The sequence below is a fragment of the Sturnira hondurensis genome, unplaced genomic scaffold (assembly GCF_014824575.4).
Source record: "Sturnira hondurensis isolate 20B ecotype Veracruz unplaced genomic scaffold, ASM1482457v3 Scaffold0015739, whole genome shotgun sequence".
NCBI classification, from domain to species: domain Eukaryota; kingdom Metazoa; phylum Chordata; class Mammalia; order Chiroptera; family Phyllostomidae; genus Sturnira; species Sturnira hondurensis.
The window spans coordinates 346,915-365,648 of NW_028088370.1; the positions used below are offsets into that span (position 1 = coordinate 346,915).

An 18,734-nucleotide genomic window follows, 5' to 3' on the forward strand; every position below is an offset into this window, starting at 1 on the left:
GCATGCGCGCTTTTCCTCCCCACTCGCTCCTTCCTGGGCTCCCACACACCCTGACGTCACTCCATCCTACGGCAGTCCTCTCAGCTACCCCAGTCCCCTGCCCAGTGGCAGCGGCAACTCAGCCAGCGGGAAGGGGGGTGGTCTCCGGATTTCCTTCTCCCCGGACCCCGAAGGGGTGCCATGTGAGCCGCCAGGGGCAAGGTGCCAACTTCTAACCTTCCCGCATTGCGAAAAGAAGGGGCGGGACGAATGAAGGGGCGGGGCGAACGCTCAGACTGCAGACTGAGATGCCTCGGCCTGTCCTTGGGTCTGCGGAACCCTGGACCAATCTGCCTGTGACTCCTCCTCCCCCTTCGCTTCCACCAGAGCCGGACCCTGGAAGGCCCTTGATTGATGGTGATGGCGGCTTCAGCCAATCCGCCAAAGCGCGGGGGCGGAGCCCACACCGGCGGGGCCGGGAAGAGCTGTCCGCGCGCTGGTGGTGCTGAAAAGGGCGCTTCAGAGGCGCTGAAAGGGAGGCCAGAAATGAAAAATCAAAGTTGAAACCCCACAAACGTGGAAACTTGGCATTCTCCTAGAGGACTGGAAAGCCCATTACACATGATCTTCTGTAAAATAGAAGGAGAAGTCCCATAGGAGGGCCTGGATTATAGACAAGGGGCATATTGGGGGCTGAACCCAGCTGTGCCGTTCCCCGGCACCCTGGGAAGAGGAGATTCAGATTCCAGATGTTGTTGTAACGGCGAGGAGAGGGGACTCTAATTATTTCTGGGACCGGAGTTTCCTTTGCCTCCCCTAGGGGCTGAGGGAGTGAGGGTTATGGTCCTGGCTCATATGGTCCCTCCTTCTTCCATCTGCACTTCCTCCTCCTTCCTCCCGCCCCCCAATAAATCCCAAGCCACTCCCTTCGCCCGTCCCCAGGATCTGACGTGGGCTCGACACCTTTCTCAGCTTCTCCCTCCCGCAGCTCTAGTGCCAGGGCTTCAGCTCTCTAGGTTCTGCAACCCCCTTCCCTCCCCGCCAAGCCCCGCTAAAGCCCAGTAGGGATCTTCCCGATCCTTGAACCCACCCCAGGCCCCGGGGAGCTCTCTCGCCTTTCCTCAGCTAAATCTCACCTTGGTAGACCCAGGAGGCGGAGCAAGAGGGTAACCCGGGAGACCTAGCTCCTTCGGCCCTCTCGGCCCTCTCGGCCCTCTCGCCTCCACCCACTGCAGCCGGAGCCGCGCCCCCTCTCCCACAGATTCGGGAGCAGAGAACACAGACGATTGGGCAAAGAGGGGTGGGCTTCAGGCGACCTCCTAGCCCAATTCTTCCCCTACATCCCGAGGGGCCGAGAAATTGTCTTCCTTGCTAACTACTAGCAGGGGGGGAAATTAAAGGGAAAGATAGGAGACGGAGGAAAGGCGACAGCTAGATTATTTAAGAGAGGTGCAGAGGAGACAGGAAAGGTGACAGCTAGATTATTTAAGATAGGCGCAGAGAAGAGAAATCAGAGTGAGTCGCCATGGGGATTCCCAAGGCCCAACACCCGCCGCCTCCCCAGCTGCTGTTCCTAATTCTGCTGAGCTGCCCCTGGATTCAGGGTAAGGACGTGGGATCATGGGGGTGGGCCCATGAAGGCTCCCGGGTGGGGGGGTCCTTTACTCTCCTTTCTCTGAATACCCTGGGCCTTCCAAGCTCTTAGGGAAGGGGAGGGCACAACTGATGGGAAGGGGCAAGCCAGGGCTTTCCAGATTGTATGTGGAGCCCCTAACTCCACTATAGAGGAAGTGGGAAAATGAGTAAGGGTAGCTTTTAGCAGGGTCTCAGGGGGTTAAATCCAGGAAGGAAGGCTGGGGAAGTTGGGGGATGTCTGTGGAGGTGGCAGAACACGCAGAGTACCTGAGTAGGAGATGGAGATGCTGGGAGGGGTGCCAGGCACTGCACACACAACTGCTCTTGGATGTATGAACAAAGACAGATGAATACAGGCACTGCTCAGAGACCAGATAGTCAGTTCCCCTCTTTGCCCCCCAGCCAGACTCTAGGGAGAGACTGCAGAGAAAGAGAGAGAGGAGGGAGGGAGGAGGGACAGAGAGAGAAAGAGAGAGAACACCACACTGCAGAGACAGAAATCCAAAGAGAAATCTGGGCACTGCAGAGGCGAGGGCTGAGAGGTGCTGTCAGACCCTCCGCAGAGACCAGGAGACCACTGAGGTGAAAATGAAGGCAGCACCGTTCCCCATTTTCCACTCTGCTGGCGCTGTCCAGTGTTCATTACAGCCAAGGTGCTCACTGAAGGCTTACACAGCTTGCGGGCAAAGGAGCAGAGGAAGATACAGGATTGTGAGGGGTAGCTGGGAGCCCCTCCTCCCATCTTAGCTCTTCACTCAGCCTGGAACCCTATGAGCTCCTGCAGTCCCAGCTGAGGAGGGAGAATAACTCTGGAAAATATTGCTCTGGTGAATCTAGGAGTGGGGGGCAATAAAAGGGCTCATACAACCTTATCTCTTAGGTCTTCCCATGAAAGAGGAGGAAGCACTGCTGGAGCCTGGAAGTGAGACCCCCACAGTAGCCTCGGAGGCCTTGGCTGAACTGCTCCATGGGGCCCTGCTGAGGAGGGGCCCAGAGATGGGCTACATGCTGGGTGAGGCTCCCAGAGTGGCAGGAGTGACATAGAGGCAGAGGGAGAGACATTAACGGGGGGTGGGTGGGTGGGGGGGGGGAGCTAGGCCAGTGAAATTCAGAGGGAGAAGATAGAGTCAAAACTGGGTATAGACAGAGAAAGAGAATAATCAAGAGACAGTCAGACAGAAAAACAGACAATCAGAGAAAAAGATGGAAACTCTTTTAGAACCAGATTTAGAAAAATAATGTAAGAGAGACACAAAAAGAGGAAGAGAGAGAGAGAGAGAAATACAGAGATTAGCAGATCCAGAATCATAAAATCAGAGAGTGATACAAATACTAAACAGAGAAATAAAGAGTTCTAGAGAGAGCAAGAGAGAGAGAGCTACATAGAGGAAAGAGAAAGGGGTAGCCAGGAGAGGAACCAAATCGGAACGAGGAGGCAAAGAGAGAGGCTCAAGGAGATTGTCAGAGTGGAGGGGCCTGATCCGGAGGTGGACAGGGGAAGAGAAGGGAGAGGGTACCAGGCTGTGGACGCCTTGGGAGGAGGCGAAGGCTTTGGATGGGGAAAGTAGAGGTGGAGGGTTTGTTCCTTGCGGGGAAGGTCTTTTGGGTTCAGTGGGGAACCCCCAGTTTCCCTCAGCCCTACTCCCCACGCAAGGCCCGCCAGTTTGCTCTTCCTGTGCCCTGACTTCTCTTGCACTGTCCCAGGAACTGATCCAGACCCCACACTAGCCACCCCTCCAGCCAGCCAGACTCTTGCATCGCCCTCCCTGCCACGGGCCACTGAACCAGGGACAGGGCCTCTGACAACAGCCGTAACCCCTAAGTGGGGTAGGGGAGCAGGCCCCACCGCACCGGAGCTGCTGACCCCGCCCCCGGGAACTACGGCCCCGCCCCTTTCCGGTCCCGCTTCCCCAGGCCCACCGCTCAGGCCTGATGGAGGAGAGGAGGAGACAACGACCACCATCATCACCACAACAACTGTCACCACCACGGTGACCAGCCCAGGTGCAGCAATTGAAAGGAAAGGGAGTAGTGTTCAAGGGGAGTAGGATATGGATGGGGGAGAGGCTGCAGGGAAGGTGTGAAAGAAGCGGTCTGGGTACAGGTAGAAGAGGAGCTTCTGTTTAATAATAAAGACTAGCATTTATATACCCATTCTAACTAAGTACCTTTCTATGTCTTATCCATGTTGCACTTGGAGAAGGGAATTCTGGGAACAGGTGGGAGTGGGAGCTTTGGATAAAGGTGGTGAGGGGTGCTGGGGAGAAGACAGAGGAGGACCCCAGAGTTGCTTGGCTGGGAGGGCAAGAACACAAGCTTTTGTTCGACCCTAACCACTTACATCTTTTTAGTTCTGTGTAACAACAACATCTCCGAGGGTGAAGGGCATGTGGAGTCTCCAGATTTGGGGAGTAGCACCAGCCACACCTTGGGACCCCTGGACTGCACATACAGCATCCATGTCTACCCTGGCTATGGCATTGAGATCCAGGTGAGTGGACTTAAGCATATGAGTGTGACTGTGAAACCTTCAAACTTTCCTTTGGGCCCTACGGTGTGCACGAGTTTGATATGAGAGCCAGACAACCTGTTTTCTAACTTGAATGGGCCTGTTTTCTGGTATTTGAAAAGACTCCTGGAGTTCTACAACGTGGCCAATGTCACCGTGGTATTTGGACTGCCACATGTAGGGAAAAGGAAAGCAAGGGGCCGGGGACTTCAGGGGTTTCCCATCCTGGTTGACTTGCCCTGATGGGCTTCTTCTGTGTCTGGCTTCTTTAGGTGCAGATGCTGAACCTGTCTCGGGAGGAGGAACTCTTGGTGCTGGCTGGTGGGGGTGCCCCAGGCCTGGCCCCCCGACTCCTGGCCAACTCCTCCATGCTGGGAGAAGGACAGGTCCTTCGGAGTCCAACCAATCGGCTGCTCCTGCACTTCCAGAGCCCTCGGGTCCCAAGGGGCAGTGGCTTCAGGATCCACTATCAGGGTGAGGAGTTCATGGTGCTGGTAGAAGGGCAAGGGACTCACAGGCACAGGGACATCTTCTAAGCACAGCACAAGTCAGGGACTTTTCCTCCTGACTGACATCTTGGAAATGGAATCCTCAGAGGAGACCTGTGCACACTTATTTCACACACTTACAGACTTGTGTCTGAATGTGCACCCGGGCAAGTAACAATTCATCCATTCACTCAACAAATGTTTATCTAGTGTCCGCTTCATACTGGCCCTGTGTTAGCCTTGGGGACAGGAGTGAACAAGCCACATGTAAATCTGACAAGGAACTCAGAACCTAGGTAGGGAGATTCTAATCTAGGGAGATGGACAAGTAATAGGGAGATTATAATTCAATGACCTAAGGACCCATATCCTTATGATAGAGGAATATAGGCAGAAAAAGCAAGTATCAAATGGACCTAAATTTCTCCTAAGGAATATAAGGATACTTTCTTGGAGGACATGATAATTAAGCTGAGACCTAAAGGGTGAGTTAGCTAGGGAAAAGGTGGAAGGGAGTAAAAGAGGAAGACAGATGTCCAGATGGATGAAAAAACTCACTCCAAGATCCAGAGAGGAGAAAAAATGTGAGTCCCTCCAAGAGTTGAGGTAATTCAGTATGGAAGACAGAATTGTCCTAGCTGTGTGATCTGCAACAAGTTACTTAACCTTTCTGTGCCTCATTGCCTCATCTGAAAAATGGGGATTATAATATTACCTCATGGTATTATTAGGATGAACAAAGAGTTAATACATATCAACTGCTTAAAATAGCATCTGGTACACAGCTCAAAAATGTCAGTCATTGCTATTACAGTAAAAGCACAGAAAGGAGGAGAGGAGGAAAGTAGGCTAAGAGACCAGACCAGGAGGCAGGTTGGATCATGAAGGGCCTTATCATCTTCAGTAAGGAGTTCAGACTCTTTTTCTGCAAGGGAGGGGGGAATGCTGTGAAATGTTTAAAACAGGATAGTGACAGCCTCAGATTTGTGACCTAAAAAGATCCTGAGGACTTCTGGGGGAAGGGAAGTGGGACAGGTCCATACATGACTGCACTCATGAGCATCCACCCATGAACAACCTACACATGTGTGTGTCCATACTTGCCTGTGTGTACGGGGAACCTTCCCACAATGCAAGTGTGTGTTCTAGCATACGTGTGTGCCCGAGGCAAGGGGCTCAGCCCCACTGCCCCACTCTAGACATTGCCTCCAAATGCCTCCATTGCACTCTCCAAAATGCCTTTCTGTGCTCCTCAGAAATAGAGGGAACTGTGTCCAGCCAGTGTCCCTTTCATGTCACCTCGTGGCCTTGCCCGACCGCTTATTAGCTTTGCTGACCCCAGATTTCTGTCCCAGGACACACATAACTTGTATCCATACATTGTAACCTCTCCAGCCTTTCCTGAGGCGTCTGCTGAGGACCTGCTCCAGGGACTCATATGTGTAAGGTGGCGGCACCCAGCACCAGACCTGTACTGGGACAGCACAGTGAACTAAGGGACCTGTAGTTGGTGGTCAGGACCATATATAGGGGAACAAGGGCATGCCTGCCTTGAGGGCCCAGGGCAGAGGGTCGAACTATAGGTATTACAGAATGGCCCCCTGCTGCCTCCTTTAAGCAGCCACTTCCCTAGGGCATTGAAAATAGGACTCTAGGCTAAGTAGAACATTTCGGGGAAGCAGAGCTATTTCATGAGTTGCCCTTCATTACCTGCCTCGGTCCTCCCTGCTTTATGGCTTCTCTGGGCACCTTTGGAGACAAAGCCCTGTTTAAGCACTTCCTAATCTTCCCTCGCTGGGGCCTCTGGTCCAGAGCGGCCTTGTTAGCTTCTCTGACAGGCCAAAGGCTCCATCACCCCTCACGCCAAGTCCAGCAACTGTTGCTTCATTTGCTTCTCACAGCAGCCCTGGAGGTGGCCATTGTCAACTCCACCTCTGAGAGGAAGAAAAAGACTCAAGGTTATATGGATTGCTCAGTCAGCCACAAATTCATTGCAGACTCAGAAGTCAGAATCCTGAGTCCCTGACTCCCAGTCATTCATTAATTGAGGCTGGTGAGAGGCAGGTGATGAACATTTTCTGAGCTCTTTTTATATGCTGGGTACTTTGCATATTTGTTTATTTGTTTCATTTTAAGGCCAATCCTAATTGATAGGGGTTATTATTGCCACTTATAGGTTAGAGGCCCTGGAGGTAAAACCACCTGTTCAAGGTCATGTAGGCTAATAAGTTATGGAGCTGGACCTGGAACTCAGGTCTGCCTGTCTCCAAATCCAGTGCTCTTTGCACTGTTCCACACTGCCTCTTGGCTGCGTCAGTTGATCAGTTAGACCAGGCTTTTAGGAGACTAAATAAATAAGGCTTGGTTTAGTCTCTTAATGGCAAGAGACAGTGGTTAATGTGATGATAAAATTGTGTGTGTGGGACTATATATAGGCAATAGAGAGTAGGGGTCAGGAAGACTTCCTGGAAGAGGTAACACTTAAGTTACTCCTTGAAAGATGAGAAAGAGCAAAAGAGGGCCTTGCAGCTAAGGGAAATGTGAAGAAACATGGAGGTGAGACCATAAGATGTTACAAATCTGCATTGTGTAGTATATATGGGTCATATAGGTGACGGGAATTAGAGGTGGATATGCTGGGCAGGACCCAGCTGTGAGCCTTGAATGTCAGTCTAAAGCATTCAGACTCGGTTTTCTTGATCATGGAGAGCCATCACAGGGGCTAACATTTATTCAAATCACTGTGCTCAAGAAAGTTGTTTTTCTGTCTGTCTATCTCAGCAGACTGTAGATTCCCAAAGAGCAAGACCTGGATCTTTTCATGTCTCTCCTCCCAGGATCCCACCAAAGACATTCTTGTTGAATTTAAACATATAGGAAGAGACCAAGTCTCTTACAGAATCATTGAGAGCTAGAGAGTTAGAAAAAGCAAAGGCCTAGGCGAGGTGGTATTACCCAAGCCCTCTGCCAACTATAGTCAGCCCTTCCTACAAGACCCAGTTTTGGTGTATTTCTTCCAAGAAGCCCTTCTTGATGAGCTCTGCCTGCTCTGAAACAGACACACAGAGTTCTTCTGAGATCAAGTTCAGAGTCCATTGTTTACTGCCAAGTCACTTTCTATTTATTTGTTTTATCCCATATGATTCCAAAAGAATTTCAGGAGGCTTTCAAAAGAGAATTCAAGCAATAAAATTAAAAAGACTAAGTAAGAAAAAACTGGTACCAGGCAATGTTTATTAAAATTGACGAAACAGAATGTGCATGGAATAAACTTTCTTGCCTAGTTCCCAGCTTCCTAGCAGCCAGTGCAAAAGGGGAGATTACACAGCCCTCACAGCAAGAAAGGAGAAGATAAAACAGCTCCTTGATGAAAGCAAAGCACTTCACTTACACTGGGCTATTCATTTAGGGAGCAGTGAGTATTAAGGACTTTAGTGATAAAATAGTCAAAGTTCCTAAAGGAGTTGCATCTGGTTCCTGTGGATGAAGCTGAGGTTCTAATACCATAGTGTACCTCTGTGAAAGAAGGTCTGAGAAAGTGTGTGTAGAGAGGAGGAAGTGCTCCGAGGCACTTAACAACTTGGAGCCTCATTTTCTGCATCTGGAAAATAGGCCAGAGTGTTTCTCTGACTACCTCCGAAGGGCAGTGTGAACTCAGTCTGTAAGCTGAACAGCTCTGTAAATATGATTTGTTGTTATTAGAGCTGGGTGGGGTTTGGTCAATTGATTTGCTTGAGGTCACATAGCATATGAGTGCTAGGATCCGGAATTTCTTTGAGTCTCAGGTACCATATCTCTAAAATGGGTAGATTACAAAGGCTGGGGGAGATAAGGGATATTGAAATTACTTCTTCAGGAGACAATGTGCCCATGTGAGGACTCCAGTAGGGAGCTAGCTTGTACCCCCAGGGATCCTGGAAAGAGGGAGGAAGTGCTTGCTGGGGGACTGGTGAGAGAGTGTCATGGGAAAATGAGTCTCCCTCTCCATCCTCTCCCTGCTCCAGCCTACCTCCTGAGTTGCGGCTTCCCTCCCCGGCCGGCCCACGGGGACGTGAGTGTGACAGATCTGCACCCTGGGGGCACTGCCACCTTCCACTGTGATTCAGGCTACCGGCTGCAGGGTGAAGAGACCCTCATCTGCCTCAATAGTACCAGGCCAGCCTGGAGCGGTGAACCCCCCAGCTGCATAGGTGAATCTCCTGCCACAGTAGGTGAGGGCTTCTGTCCTAGGAGCCCCACTGGAAGGGTCCTGCCATCTTTCGGGAACACCCATCTTGAAGGAGTTTTGACCCTGAGGAGTTGCTGTCCTGGGGCCTCCATCTGGAGCTCTGTACATGGAGGGTCTCAGTCCTTGGAGTTGTCGTTGGGAAGGAGACTTCCATCTGGGAAGCCCCACGTGGGAGGTTTCCACACCAGGAGTCGCTGTTCTGGAGGTCCCTTCCTTTGGAGACTCTTCATCTTAGAGGAAACCATTTTTGGGGGTCTCAGACTTTCAAGGTGTCTCTATCCTGAGGAGTCTTCATCCTGGGGATCCCAGCTTGAAGATTTTCCATCTGAGGGCTTCCATTGCGGGGATCCCTAATAAATCTCCACCCCAGCATGTCTTCATCTGGGGAGTCTTCTTTTTGGTGAAATCTCCATCCTTGGGGTATCCACTTGGGTTTTCCTATTCCAGATCTGGAATCCTACCTCAGTGGTCGCCTGAAGAATGTCCTGTTCCCTGGGGTGAGCATGTAGGGCAGGGGCCCTGCTGAGGCCAGGTCCCAGTCAAAGGTGTGGAGGCAACAGCTCTGAAGACCTGAAGACGGGGGTGGGGGGAGTGTCACCTTAACCTGCTCCTCCTCTGCCTGCAGCATCCTGTGGTGGCACCATCCACAATGCTACACTGGGCCGCATCGTGTCACCTGAGCCTGGGGGAGCTGCGGGGCCCAATCTCACCTGCCGTTGGGTCATTGAAGCAGCTGAGGGACGCCGGCTGCATCTGCACTTTGAGAGAGTCTCACTGGATGAGGACAATGACCGGTGAGGGCCTGGGCCTTGGATCAGAGGTCCCTACCGCAGAGGACTAGGGAGGCTACCATGGGGAGTCAGACAGACCTTGGGTAGACCCCAGTTGGGATCTGTGTCAAACACAGGTTTGTCATTCTTTTTCTTAGGCAGTGTAGCTGTACGAACTTAGAGGAATCTCTTAACCTCTCTATGCCTCAGTTTCCTCCTCTGTAGAATGGAGATAATAAATAGTACCTCTCTCAATGTTTCTGTGAGAATAAATGCATTAAGACGTGTGAAGTGCTCAGAATGGTGCTAGCACACAGTAAGCACTAGAAATGTGTTTGCATTATCATCACTATCTCTCTTTAACCAGCTGGTGTCCCAGCTCTGATGGTAGTTGCTATGTGATGTTAGGCAGGTTTCTTCATCTTTCTGTGCCTCAATTTCCTCATCTATAAAACAAAATAAAAACAGTATCCGACTCAAGGATTCTTGTAAGCATTAAACAAGATAAAATGTGTAAAAGCTTAGAAAAGTACATGGCATATAACTAATGTTTGAAAATTATAGCTATGAAAATAAATTGCAAGTGCAGGCAAGAGTTGAGGCAGCGTCTGAGGGGAAACTGAGCTCCTGGACACTTCTGTTCATCCCAGGCTGATGGTGCGCTCAGGGGGCAGTCCCCTATCCCCAGTGATCTATGACTCTGACATGGATGATGTCCCAGAGCGAGGTCTCATCAGTGATGCCCAGTCCCTCTATGTGGAGCTGCTTTCAGAGACACCTGCTAATCCCCTGCTGCTGAGCCTCCGATTTGAAGGTAACTGCTCTCCCCTCGGGCCCCAACCCCAGCACCTTCCTCTCTTCCTGATGCCCACACATGGTCACAGCATGTCCTCTAACCCTGCTCATCTCTGTTTGGATTCCTAAAACCTGACTTTCCTCCCCAACCTGAAACTACACGGCTCCCTTCATATGGACCCCTTATAATTCTATGAGGTAGCTTTTTCTGTTTAAGCCTCGTGCATGGCTGGATCCAGGTACACAACCAAGAAACAGTTACCTTAACCTCTCAGTTCTTTCCTCTCTGTTGGCTTCATTCTCAGGTGCTCTCAGTCTGTGGTGAACCAAGCAGTTCCAGACTAACACACTACCAACTTAGTAACTCTATCAGAAAGAGAGAAAGCATGCCACTTTTCTAAGAGCTTCAGCAAAAAAGGCCAGGAAATGTTCTCATTGGCCTGGCTTAGGTCATACCACTGTAGCTGGGGGCAGGTGGCATTATTGGCAGGTTCACACCCTGCAGCCATCCCTATTTGGCCCCAATGAACCTCACGAACTGGAATTGTGGGAGGCATGTGTGCCAAAATGAAAATAGGAGTGTTGTTACTTACCAGAAGGAGGGACTGGGTGCTGGACAGGTAGAAACAAGGAGGTCAGTGGTCATGGGAGAAGAGGCATTTGAGCTGGGCCTTAAAGGATGAGGAGAATTTTAAAAGAGAGATTGAGAATGAGCATTTTGGGTGAAAGGAACAGTGTGAGTAATGGTAAAGGGGTAGAGAAAGGCCTGTTTGGGAAATAGAGAATGCCAGTGTGATTGGAGCAGAGAATTGACTCTGGGCCCTAATGAATGTGTAGGATTTGGACATGACACCTTATTAGGTCCAGTAACAGTGAACCTAAAAAATAAATTTTATGTTATATTCTGAGAGTGCAATGAGAATTCCTAGGTTTGAGGCCTGCCCCCGTCAGTGGGGGCCCCTGACGCTCAGATTCCTGTTCTGTAGGTTAAGCACCTAAGTCTTACCTCACAGATAGTTTTGCAGCTAAGGTATAATCAGGTGGGGAGAAACAAAAATGCTCTACAAATGTCCGTTTTTGCTGACTTGGTCCAAAGTCAAAGCTGAGTAGCTTTGGTGTTAGTTGCACTTTTAGATCCTAGCCTCAACGTGGATAATCAGTGATTATCAGAATCCAGCTGTTATTTTTGAGGAGAGGACACACCTAAGGCATGCTTCTCCCCGCCCCCTCCTTTGTTGTTTCCAGAGCCAATTGTTTCTGGCTGGGATTCAAGCAATCTGTGTTTCAAATGTGATTCTGCCACTGTCCTACTGTGTGACATCGGCAAGTGGCTTTTTGTCTTTGGACCTCAGTTTGCTCATCTGCAGAATGAATTGAATGGCTGGGATTTTACTAGCCCAGGGGTTTCCCTCCAGAGTCTAGGGAGGTAACATAAATATGAATGAGGAGTGCTAGGGTTTAGGGGACACTGGAGAGTGAAAGCTAAGTCCAAAGTCATTCAATTTTAAATAGCTCACTGAGTGGCCAAGGAACACTTGAATTCAGTCCAAGTCCCCCAGTTTGAAACCCCTTGATGTCTGTCCAGATGTTTAATGCGTGTGATTGACTCCTCTTCAGCCTTTGAGGAAGACCGCTGCTTCGCCCCCTTCCTGGCACATGGCAATGTCACTACCACAGACCCGGAGTACCGGCCAGGGGCACTGGCTACCTTCTCATGCCTCCCAGGATATGCCTTGGAGCCCCCTGGCCCCCCCAATGCCATTGAATGTGTGGATCCCACAGAACCCCACTGGAATGACACAGAGCCAGCCTGCAAGGGTGAGCCTTCCATATCACCAGTAATCCTTCATTCTACAGACTAGCCCCTGAGTTGGGGATGCTGGGAAATCTATTCCCAAGAGACCTGCATATGCAAACCTAATAAACCCAGGCCTTGGGTAAATCCTTGTTCCTTTCAGAGACTCAGTTTTCTTAGTTAAGTAATTAGTGGGCTTGTTACAGATGTCAGAGGTTACAACCCAAATGTATCCAAGTGCTAGATGTGAAGTTGGGCTAAGTCATGTATTGGGTGGACAGTAGGTAGGGTTAATTAAGAGCAGGGCTGGAGACTGGAAACAACAGGACTGAGTATGGCAAGAAACAGGTGAGTAATAGATAATAGGAATCCCGTGAAGCGGTCTTGGTGCATACAATTGGGGATGGTGAGGAGTGTGCTGAAATGGAGACTCCATGCTCACCTGGGTCCTGAATCTGACACCCTTTCTACCTTAGCCATGTGTGGAGGGGAGCTGTCAGAGCCGGCTGGTGTGGTCCTCTCTCCAGATTGGCCCCAGAGCTATAGCCCAGGCCAGGACTGTGTGTGGGGCCTACATGTCCAGGAAGAGAAGCGCATCTTGCTCCAGGTTGAGATGTATGTTTGGGTGCTGCAGAGGGCGCGATGGGTATGGGCTCAGCAGTGTGGTATAACAACACACTAACCTGCATTCTGAGCCTGGCTGGCTCCTGTGTCTACACAAGATTTGGTGACTATATGGTCTAATGAGAGAGGCGACTAAAGGTTCGGGATGGGGGTGTGGGTTGTCAGGTAGACCTAGGTACAAATCACTAATTAGCCAGGCGGCCTAGGACAAGTAAATGGGGCAATGCAGCCTTCCTCAGGAGCTATTGTGAAAAGGGGCCTCTGGTCTAGTGTCTCTCACTGGCCGTTTCTGAGGTCACTCTGAAGCAGATCTCCAGGTTCCCAGGCCCAAGTGGTTGCAGCATCGACAGACAGTAAAGCGGGTGTGGGGAGAATCCAGTGAGCTGATTTGGTATGAAGTGGTCATGAAACTGGACAGACACAGAAGTGGGCGTGGCCCAAAAACTCCCTCGGAGTTTGCGCGGAGTTGCGCGGGATGGTAAGGATCCGGGTCTGTGACTGGTCAGAGCTGGTGCCCAGCTAGGCTGTGCATCACCCGGTATGGAGCTTGGGAGGAGTTAGTAGTGAGCAGAGTTGGGGGATTGGGGAGCAGAAACTGGGAGGAGCCACCGAACCAGCGGAACCTGGAGAGACTAGCACAGAGAAGTCCATAATTGGTCAAAACTGAGGAGGGGCGTTCCGGGTAGGGGAATGTGGGGCGGGGCCGGAGAGTAGGCAGGGTATTAATAAACTGAGTTAGGGGCTGGGAATCGATCGTAGTCTAGCCCCCATACCTGGTCCTACTCCCTGCAGCTTGAATGTGCGCGAAGGGGACATGCTGACTCTGTTCGACGGGGACGGTCCCAGCGCCCGAGTCCTGGCCCAGTTGCGGGGACCTCAACCGCGCCGCCGCCTCCTCTCCTCTGGGCCCGACCTCACGCTGCAGTTCCAGGCACCTCCCGGGCCCCCAAACCCTGGCCTGGGCCAGGGTTTCGTGTTGCACTTCAAAGGTACCGAGGTCTTAGGATCCCAAGATGGGCAGGGTTCCGGCAGGCCAGAGATTCCAGCGAGGCCCCTCGAGGCTGGAAGGGCGCTCTGAGTCGCAGAACAGCTTCTGAACTAGCTGTGTCTCCCTGCAGAGGTCCCCAGGAACGACACGTGCCCTGAACTGCCACCTCCGGAGTGGGGCTGGAGGACGGCTTCTCACGGGGACCTGATCCGGGGCACGGTGCTTACTTACCAGTGCGAGCCTGGCTATGAGCTGCTCGGCTCCGACATTCTCACCTGCCAGTGGGACTTGTCCTGGAGCGCAGCGCCCCCCGCCTGCCAAAAGAGTGAGCAAGGGACCCGCTTCTGTCCTTTCCTGGCCCCGGCCCTGCCCTTCAGGGTTTCACCGCTCAGCTTGAGCCCCACCCATTTCACTCTACGCCCCGCCTCCGTCCTTTGTTCCCGCCTCCGTCTTGTTCGGGTTTCAACCCTTCTGTCTCCCTCCCACCCAGATCTTCCTCAGGTCCGGTCCCTATGCCCTTCGGGTTCCACTCATTTGCTCCTCCGTGCCCTGAAACTCCCCCTGGGTGTCACCCTTATCTTCTCTGGGCTGCATCCCACTCTCTTGTACTGCTCTGGGCTCTGACCCCGTTTCCTCTGGATCCTGCCTCATCTTTCAGTGGCCCCACCACTGTTTGTTAGTCCTACCCCTACCTGGCCCTGCCCCATCAGTGCGCGGTTGCACTCTTCCTGCTCTAGGTCCTGCCGCCAGTCTGTCAGTCCCCAACCCTTGACATTACAGGGAGTCACTTTGCTAGGGCCTAGGCAGTCTTGAAGCCCCATGCTGGGTTGGGGGTTATGTGGAAGGATTGGGGCCCCTCCCTACCCTGTTGGAGTTCCCCGTCTAGGAAAGGAACAGATAGTTAAACAATTCAGGATATTACAGAGCAGTAACCACGAATACTTAACATCTCTGAGCCTTGGCTTCCTCACTGGTGAAGTAGGAATAGGGGGTTGTGAAGAACAAAAGACAAGTTTTTCACACAGAGCCTGGTGCGTGTTAACAGTGAGTAGCAGCAGCTGTAAGTATGAAGAAGGGCTGGGGGAAGAGGGGTGGGTTATTTGTCCCAGGGAGGTACAGATTTCACAGAAAAGGTGACATTAAAGGAGCTGGTAGTTTTTATTTTTTAGAAGAAGGAAGGGAATGGCCTCTTGTCACTTTCTCCTAAGTTTGGGAACCCTATTACAAGGATAAGGGGTTGTAGTTCTTCTACTTGGCCCCTAGGGGCAATGGTGGGCCAGCGAGCATTAAGTTTCAGGAAGCCAGATTCAGGTTGGACACTCGAAAAGCTTTCTAGTAGAAACAACTCCCCGAAAAGCTTTCTAGTAGAAACAACTCCCCGTCTCAGGGAGGATTCGTGGGATGTACGGTCTGGAGCCCAGATAGGACAGAAGAGGATGGAGGTAGGGTTCAGAGTGGGTAGAGGTTGGCCCAGCTGCTCCAGGCTCAGGAGGGGACCTGCCCAAGGAGAGACATTGAGCCTGAGGCTGAGCTGAGACCTAAACCTCTGACTCCCAGCGCAGTGGTTTCTCCTCGGCTACTCCCTGAGTCACTGTGTGCCATCCATTTGACTGCCCTGAGCCCTGGGCAGATGACAGTGATATTGACCTCTCAGGATCATCAGAGTATATATCGTATTTGTAAAACATTTAGCAGGGCCCTGACGAGTGTGGCTCAGTGGGTTGGGTGTCTTCCTGCAAACAGAGGGGTCACCGGTTGGATCCTGGTTAGGGCACATGCCTGGCCAGGAATTTGGGTTTTGGGCCTGGTCCCCGGTTGGGAGCATGAGAGAGGCAATCATTCGATGATTGTCTCCCTCTCTCCCTCCCTTCCCCTTCCCCTAGAAATGGATAAATAAAATCTTTAAAAAAAACAACAAAAAACATTTAGCAGGATGCTTTGCACAGGTCTACATAGAAATGGCTACGGTTGTGACTCTTCCACAAGGTTGTAAACGCAAACGTTCACAGGGCCCCAGCCCAGCAGGCGCTATTAGTGAGCAGAACAGGCTGGGCATGACGAGGACAAGGGGTGGCTGGGCCCCTCTAAAGCCGGCAGCTGCTGTTCTGCTGATGGTCTGTCGTGCAGGGCTGACATTGCTAGGGTCAGCTGATGTGCTCAGTACAGTGGTTAAATGTTTAAAATTGTATCTTGGGTTGGGGATCTGGGTTGCCCCAATCACTCAGTTTTCCCAAAGAAGCTGGAAATATAAAATGCATGAATTTTAAGATCTTCCAACTCCTGCTCCCTTCATTCTGAGGAAATAGTGGGAAGTAGGGGGTTCAGATCTCTCCAAGCCCTAAGCTTTGGGGGAGATCTTTTAAGGCTATCGCTCCCTTCTGACCTTGCCCTCTTGCCAACAGTCATGACTTGTGCCGACCCTGGTGAGATCACCAATGGCCACCGTACCACCTCAGATGCTGGCTTCCCTGTTGGCTCCCATGTCCAGTACCGCTGTCTGTCGGGGTACAGCCTGGAGGGGGCAGCCGTACTCACCTGCTACAGTCGGGACACAGGCACACCCAAGTGGAGCGACCGGGTCCCCAAGTGCGCCTGTGAGACTGGGGACACCTGGGAAGGATGGCTGGGTGGCCTGCTCAGCAGCACGGCTGGCATGTGACCGACATGTTCCCCGCAGTGAAGTACGAGCCGTGCCTGAACCCTGGGGTGCCGGAGAATGGCTATCAGACCCTGTACAAGCATCACTACCAGGCGGGCGAGTCTCTGCGCTTCTTCTGCTATGAGGGCTTTGAGCTCATCGGCGAGGTCACCATCACCTGTATTCCCGGCCACCCCTCACAGTGGACCAGCCAACCCCCACTCTGCAAAGGTGCCTGGGCAGACAGGGCTGGAGGGGTCAGTCCAACAGCGTTCGGGGAGTGACAGGGCTGAGAAAGTCGGGTAGCGAATTTGAAACTGATGGTAACCCTGCCGAGCTCCCCACTCACCTCCTGTGGGCTCTTGTCCTCGTGGGTACATCCAGAAGTGCTGGGCAAGTTCAAGGTCATAAAGCTATACTAGGGGATGTAGTAGAAGGGGCTTTGGTTTAGAAGTCTCTTACTTCTGGACAGGTCTCAGTTTCCCTGTTTTTGAAAATGCTGCAGACCTGGTGGTTTAGACTGCCCAAAGCAAGGAACAAGGGGAGGAAGAAGGCCCTGCTCTGACTCCTCCTCCCCACCCCCGCCAAGGGAAAGATAAAGTTTAGGCTGAGCAGAAGGCAGAGAGAATCAGGCTGTCCAGCCTTGCCCCACTGGGCTCCTGGCCCTCTACCCAGCCTCCTTCCCTCCCTGGCTCAGACCCCGTCCCCTCCCCCTCCTCTCCCTGCAGTGGCCTATGAGGAGCTTCAGGACAACCGAAAACTGGAAGGTCAGTGAGGGCACAGGTGGAGACCCAGGCCTGGATGAATCGGGAGGGCAAGGCAGAGGCTGGGGGCAGGAGGCCAGGCCCCGGAGGGGTAGGGCCCAGGGTTCAGGGCCCAGGGCAGGAGGCTGGGAGAGTCCAGGGCTCAGCTCAGCCCCAGCTCAATGGCCTCTCCTCCCTTCAGTGACCCAGACCACCGATCCATCACGGCAGCTGGAGAGCGGGAACCTCGCCCTGGCCATCCTGCTGCCCCTAGGCTTGGTCATTGTCCTTGGCAGCGGCGTTTACATATACTACACCAAGTACGTACCAGGGAGCTGTAGCAGGGCAGACATCCTGCCTGCCTGATGCAGAAGCCCGGGTGAGGGGGTATTGGGGGTTCACCTCTCTATAAGCCTCTCTATCTCCTCCATTTCCCAGGCTGCAGGGAAAATCCCTTTTCGGCTTCTCAGGCTCCCATTCCTACAGCCCCATCACTGTGGAGTCAGACTTCAGCAATCCACTGTATGAAGCTGGGGTGAGCACCCCCTCCCCTGGGATGCCACATCTTTCCGCTCCCCCAAGACTCTATAACCTTCTCTCAAGGTGTCTGCCCACAAAGGCCACATCAATGAACAAAGCAAGTCAGGTGTGAACAATAGGGAGTGGTGAGGACTTTGGTTAACCAGAGAATTCGAGTCCCATCTAGTCCATAGTGGAAACAGGCCCAATTGCCGGATTGTGAAAGACAATCCAGAAATTGATTTTTTAAATGTGATTTTAACATACTGTAGAATGAACCAAACATCTCTTGGCCAGATTCAGCCCCATTCCCATGCCATGGCCCCCAACCCACTAATGTTACTTTAAAAATCCAGTGTCCTTCCCCTTCCTTGTGGCCTCTCTCACTTTGCTGCCTCCTCCACCTTCATCCCACCCCAGCAACTGATCCCATCTCTCTGTCTCCAGGATACACGGGAGTATGAAGTTTCCATCTGAACCCCAAGACTAAGGCTGCAGGACCCAAGACGCCCCTCCCCTCCTCATTTTGGGCAGGCAGGAGTACAGGACCTGGTCTCTGGCTCCTTTCCTCCCTGCTGTGTACATAGTCTCCCAGTCCCATGGTGGGGGGCGGGGGCTCTGACAGCCTGGGGACCCTACAGTAAATAAACCAGCATCCTGCCACCCAAAACTTCCTCATCTCAGTTGCCAAACAAGGGGCCTACGCCAACCCATCCTATTGGCTTTGGATCCTGGCGTGGGAACTCAGCTCTCCCGAAACTCCTGGGGCCCTCCAGCCCAGGTTACCCCGTAAGGACTGCCCCTGAGGGCTCTGCTGCTCCCTCAGCCGTGAAGGCTCTGCCCTTCTCAGATGCTCTGGCTCCAGCCTAACCTCTGGGCCTTGGAGGGTCAGAAGAAGGATGAAGGGGAGAGCTGGGATGAGAAGGCCCCTGTCCCCTTCCTGCTATCTCCCCAACTCACAATCTCTCTCCACCTCTGCTTCTGGATTTTTGTTTTTGACCAATAAACAGAAAATCACCATTG

General features: G+C 52.2%; 1 protein-coding gene and 1 long non-coding RNA gene across 6 annotated transcripts; one reads left to right on the forward strand and one right to left on the reverse strand.

The window, feature by feature from the left end:
- The first annotated feature begins 303 nt into the window (after positions 1-303).
- SEZ6L2 (seizure related 6 homolog like 2) lies at positions 304-18,731 on the forward strand. 5 transcript variants are annotated; one of them, XM_037065406.1, is made up of 18 exons: positions 304-1,583; positions 2,495-2,626; positions 3,319-3,618; positions 3,966-4,105; positions 4,396-4,597; positions 8,616-8,822; positions 9,465-9,633; positions 10,260-10,423; positions 12,022-12,222; positions 12,676-12,814; positions 13,616-13,812; positions 13,942-14,136; positions 16,214-16,405; positions 16,489-16,680; positions 17,178-17,216; positions 17,395-17,512; positions 17,631-17,727; positions 18,159-18,731. In XM_037065406.1, the coding sequence occupies exons 1-18, from the start codon at positions 1,505-1,507 to the stop codon at positions 18,186-18,188; spliced, it is 2,793 nt and encodes a 930-aa protein (XP_036921301.1). In that variant the 5' UTR covers positions 304-1,504; the 3' UTR covers positions 18,189-18,731. The 5 variants fall into 5 exon arrangements, with proteins under 5 accessions (XP_036921301.1, XP_036921303.1, XP_036921302.1 ...); XM_037065407.1 differs by having other exon boundaries at positions 305-1,583; positions 8,616-8,801; XM_037065408.1 differs by lacking the exon at positions 17,178-17,216.
- LOC119000443 (uncharacterized) lies at positions 9,627-14,119 on the reverse strand. Its single transcript, XR_005069329.1, has 3 exons — positions 14,043-14,119; positions 10,998-11,075; positions 9,627-10,055 (listed from the first exon to the last, which is right to left on the reverse strand). It is a non-coding gene; the product is annotated as an uncharacterized LOC119000443 (long non-coding RNA).
- Positions 18,732-18,734: the final 3 nt, after the last annotated feature.

Excerpts from the sequence above, each read along its gene's own strand:
- SEZ6L2 (XM_037065406.1), top strand. The coding sequence starts at position 1,505 with ATGGGGATTCCCAAGGCCCAACACCCGCCGCCTCCCCAGCTGCTGTTC. Across the intron at positions 3,619-3,965 it reads CACCACGGTGACCAGCCCAG|TTCTGTGTAACAACAACATC; the intron begins GTGCAGCAATTG and ends ACATCTTTTTAG. Across the intron at positions 4,106-4,395 it reads GCTATGGCATTGAGATCCAG|GTGCAGATGCTGAACCTGTC; the intron begins GTGAGTGGACTT and ends TGGCTTCTTTAG.